The sequence below is a fragment of the Atta cephalotes genome (genome assembly GCF_000143395.1).
Source record: "Atta cephalotes unplaced genomic scaffold scaffold00073, whole genome shotgun sequence".
Lineage (NCBI taxonomy): Eukaryota > Metazoa > Arthropoda > Insecta > Hymenoptera > Formicidae > Atta > Atta cephalotes.
In genome coordinates, this window is record NW_012130137.1 from 489,609 (window position 1) to 495,109 (window position 5,501).

The 5,501-nt window shown below is 28.9% G+C and overlaps 1 protein-coding gene across 1 annotated transcript in view; it reads left to right on the plus strand.

Annotated features, from left to right (window-relative positions):
• LOC105624147 overlaps positions 1-5,501 on the plus strand; it is a 41,790-nt gene that overhangs the window by 29,000 nt on the left and 7,289 nt on the right. The window contains exons 4-5 of the mRNA XM_012205504.1: positions 1,987-2,160; positions 2,250-4,130. Coding sequence (XP_012060894.1) covers positions 1,987-2,160; positions 2,250-4,130 — 2,055 coding nt within the window. The remainder of the gene's footprint in view (positions 1-1,986; positions 2,161-2,249; positions 4,131-5,501) is intronic.

Genomic DNA, 5,501 nt, shown 5'->3' on the forward strand with positions numbered 1-5,501 from the left:
CACATATAAGTTAGATAATTTTTTAATATTTGATCACATACAGGAAGATATAACATATAAATTTGATTTTTTCTGGCACATTAAAACTATTAACTTTTAATGTTAATGTCTAAGAAAATAATAAATAATAAATTCAACGAATGTGTGAATTGTATTTTTTTAAATCAATTGATATAAAAATTTTTTTTTATTATAATTTCATGTCTTGACTATCACTTTAAATATTTCTCTTAGTTTTATAATAAAAATATATTTAAGAAAAAAGTTATACTTTTCGAGGGAGCAATTAAAAAGATAGGAAAAGAAAAAAATTTTTTGAGATCATTTGTTTAAAAGATTTCAAGCTCAACATTATTTTGTTAAATAGAATTATACATTTTTATTTGCACCACTTTATAGTTGGTATCGAAAATTTTAATTTTAAAACTACGCAATATATTTTTATTTACTCGATTTGTCATACCAAGCTGGACATTTTTATATTTAACTTTGACAAAACTGCATATATCTCGACAAATTTATTTCGAGGAAAATGCCAAATTTTATAAAATATGGATGGAAAAAATCTAGATTGAAAATCGAGATACATGTATGTAGGATGAGGTTGGATTCAAACCGGGACCTGTTGATTATCAGTCGATTGCTCTCGCATATTACCACATAAAATATGATTACAAAATCAAAACAGATGTGATTGCAAAATATAAATTTAATATAAGTTTAATAATAATGATTATAAATAATTATAATAATATTTAGAAAATAGATGATTATTCTTTAAGTAAATTTCTCGTACTTTTGGAAAATTTTTGTCATTATATTTCTTAAATAATTTACCGTATCGAATTCATCAATTTGGGAAGATGTATTAATTATTTGATGTGATATAATATTAGAAGTATATAACATTAGAGGTATATTTATAAGAATAATGCATTTAATTTTTTTATATTAGATTATTATTGTTATATGAATATTATATGAATTTATATTGCAATTAGCGATCGTACAGAAATATTTCGATGAATTAGATTTTGAATGATAAAACTTTCGAAGTGAGAATGTCATAAATGTCATAATTATTACTCGTGCTATACGTATAAGCTAAGGTGTGCAAAATAAAAGTGTGCACATCTATGAGCATGCCTCACAATATTGTTTAGAATTATAATATCATATTTCACTATAAGAAAATTGTAAGGTAAAATATCGTTACAAATACAATTTAATGTCAAAACACATATTTTCTAACTTATATATCTTAAACTCTAGAAAGATGCTTTGTAAAAAATTATATATAAAAATATAATTTTATCCAGATATATTGGAATAAAATAGTAATTAGAAAGCTAAATGCTGCAATTTATTCACAGCTTAACTGAAAACTCATTGATATCTATCTAGATTATAAATTATATGAATTGCTTTCCATTTATACATATATATATATATATATATATATATATATTGTGATGTATTATTTCATCTTTTGCAAATCCCATTTCATTGATAAATAAAATAAAAATTGAAAGTGCGTGCGACTATGTAAATAAAAATACTTATAAATAAAAAATACTTATTAAAGTTTCCGTATTATGTTTAACAATATATTTTAAGGAGAATCGCATCTCTTGAGTCATGTCACTTTAAAAGTATCAGCTTGATGTGAATTATAAATTGATATTTTATTTTATATAGCGAGATGATTTATAAATATTCAATTAAAAAACATATCTGTCGTAAATTAATGTAACAAAAATATCACAAATATTTTTTTTCAATTTATTGTTCAAAAAATAAAATTTGTACAAATTATGTGACATTCTTTTTTAAATGTTCTAAACTTAAACTTTCTTAAATATTATTATTTAATTTATAAATCATCTTGTTATATATATTTTTTATTTCTTTTCTGACAATGATTATTTATAAATAACTTATAAATCAAGCAATATCTATCTGTAATCGAAGATTAATAACTTTCAGAATACTTCTGTTCTCGAAAATCATCACTGGAGATCAGCTATAGGATGTCTTCTAGAAAGCGGTGTTTCGGCACAATTACCAGCCGACGTAAGACCAGAACTTCAACGGCATATCAGTTCACTGATCTTAGCAACAGATATTACAAGACAACAAGAATTTCTTACGCGTTTTAGGGTACATCTCCTTACATTTTTTTTCCTTTTAATTATCTAAATTAATCATGACGTATTTTTTTTTATTTCTTTTTATTTATTTTATTGCAGGATTATTTGAGCAACAATGCACTTGAAATGAAACGCGAGGAAGATCGTCATTTCATCCTACAAATTGCTCTAAAATGCGCAGATATTTCCAATCCGTGCAGACCGTGGGATATATCTAGGAAATGGTCTTACAAGGTTTGCGAAGAGTTTTTCAGACAGGGCGATTATGAGCGTCGTTTAAATCTTCCAGTAACGCCATTATGTGATCGACATACCACTAGCATCCCAAAAATCCAAGCTGGTTTTTTCAAACACGTCGTTACTCCTCTTTACGTAGAATGGCATCGTTTTCTCGGTGATGGTTTGAGTGTGTCATTAATGGAATATTTAAAGATGAATCAGAAAAAATGGGAATCACTGATTAATCAAGAGATAACTGAAGAAAAAGAAACCGACATTTCTGAATTTAATGAACCTGAAGGAATCATTAGTTCGGGCGAAGAAACGGCCGCTGATGAAGATTCGGGCAGTATTGATCTGCTAATACCAGCAACTTATGTGCAAACAGCGCGAATGCCGACATTGCCAGGACGAGTTGGACTCGATCGCGTTGGTAGACGTCATTCCGTTCCTCTAAGTGTATCGAAATCATTGCACTTACCTTTAACCCAGCCCAATAGAAGAGAAAGTATGCCAATCGAACAAGCCAAAGTGAAAAATCAATTCTGGAAGATGGAAGATCAAAATTTATTGGGGCCGAGTTCATTGTCTCTATTGTCTTCCAAAAGTAATATGAGCGAGTCAAATGTTAGTATTGTCGAGAGACCAGTTAGCGCAGAGAATCTCTTACCAGAGACAAGTATAGCCAGTATTACGAGCAGCGCCGAAGCATCGAGATTAAATACAGTTTTGCAATCGAATAATCAGTACAGCGCGCAAACTAAACAACTTGTGCGACAACAGACTTTCCCTCCGTTGCAACCAAGTACAAGAATGAGGTATATGTCTGCGACTGCGGAAATGTCACAATGTTACATTCAGACGTTACTGGAAACTGACAATTCCTTTAGTTGCTCGACTTATACGAAAGAAAAATCATGTCCAAGTGGTCGGTTCTGTTCACACGATCCTAATTCGTCACGTCATCAAAAGAAATCCAGTATAAGTCCTCTTTCTAAAGAATTACCGATGGATATATCTGTCAAAAAACAAGGCTCGACTTTGTTGGATACAACAAAACAGAAACACACTGTCAATCCCATGCGTCGTCATTCTATACAGACTGTTCGCACCGATGATTCTTTTTCTAAACATAGATATAAAAGGCCTTCTTCCGCTCAAGATCCAGATTCCACGCAAATGTTCTATGCTACGTTAACAGGTTCTTACAGTGACAAAAACAAATGTGTTCCTGACATGTACATTGCGGAATGTAAGTCGAATTTAAATTGCAATACCGAATTTAAATATCATGATGCGAAATTAACAGTTCAAGAACTGCAAACTACATTGTTGCCCAAAAAAGATCAATCTACTTCATCGACTTTGAGCGCATATTCTGCACAAGAATCGCGAAGATATTCAACTTCTGTCACAGAATGTAAAACGATAACGATCGATCATGCAGGTAGACGATATACCACGATACCCGTATCTTCTGAGCTTAGCACTCACAAAGTGTTCTTTATCGGTAGTCCTCCTGATTCGCCTCCTAATCATAGTGTATCTTCATCGAGTGACAGTGGTAGTGAGCCAAAAAGAAGTATCGATGATTCGAGTAAGGAAGCTAGTGTTGTCATTGGCAATAGAAAGGAATTGGATAATGTGAAAGAAAAAAATTCGAAGAGCTCAAAGTTCAATTCCGATGCGCAAATGAAGGAAAATGTTGATCCTCGAACGAATGACGACGTCGCTAAAGCATCATCTCGTAGAGGCAATCAGGTAATCTAGCAATTTCTAAGACTAATTTTTTAATAATTATATTATCATAACGTGAATATATAAAAGATATCACTTTTTCTAACATTATGTCGAAATGAATTTGTTGAATAAAATTCTTTTACACTTATTTTAATATTTTTATACTTCGTTTGCGATGAATATATTTAATTATGCTCTTGTGTATTCAATCTCATCTTTTGTATATTTATTCTATTATGTTCTGCAACTTTTACTTCCAAATAAATTTATTAAATAAATTTAGTAAATTTTGGTCTATTATCAAGTTTACAGCTATCTACGAAATAAGGGGACAATAAAGTTACTTTTTATGTATAACATGGAGAACACAAAACTTTTTACTTCCAATGTCATAATCCAATATAGTTACAACAAACAATAGGAAATCTTTATTTTGAAATATTAATCCTATAATTACTATTATAGTTTATTTCAACCCTTAGAAATATAATAAAAAATTCTTTCAATACTTCTTATAAAAATTACATCTTATAAATTTACATTTTTTAACACATTAAAATATATAATAAATAAACAATGAGATTTTATTTTACTTTTAAAATATAAAAAAATTCTTTCATATATTATGTTAAAAAATTAAAGAAAAATCATTTTTACATTTTTACTATTTAAAATCTTTCTCTCTCTTTTTTCTCTTTTTCCCCTATTTTTGTTTTTTCTGCTTTCCTCACTTCTCTTTTTCTTTTTCATGATTCATTTCTCTTTAACCTCTAGTTATTTCAATCACTAATTCTCTTCTCCAAAAAATCTACTCTGATATTTCCTGCCATGTTCCCTCTGTCTGTCATTTTTTACATTTTTCTTGCACATGTTAATTTTCCTATCCATTTTATATATCTTACATTTCTCAATACTATCTTCATTTCATTATCTAGATAAATATGATTTTCCTTTCAGCCCTTTTTTAATATCTTGGTTCTTCCTCATTCTCTTTAACTGTTTATATCATCTATTATATCTAGAATTCCTTAGACTTAGAATTCCTTTTGTTCTTTTTCATATCTTTTTTTTCTTGTGATTATTTAATTATTTATTCAATATCCCACTCTTCCTTCTCCATCCAAGTGTTTTCATCTTCTCTCTCTAAAACTTTCCTTTTCTTATTTTCGTAATCTTTTCTTGTTCTCTTTAATTTTTTTCAACACTCACTAATCTTACTCTTCTCTTCTTCCAATTTTTTTTCATATTCCTATATACTATTTTTCTTTTATTTTTTCTACTTTGTTCCTTTGTAATTTTTGCCTCGTCACATATCCTGTCTTTTGTTCTATTTCCAGAACCTATCTCAGATATTTTCTGTAATCTTTTTACTTCTTTTCTTTCTCTCTCTCT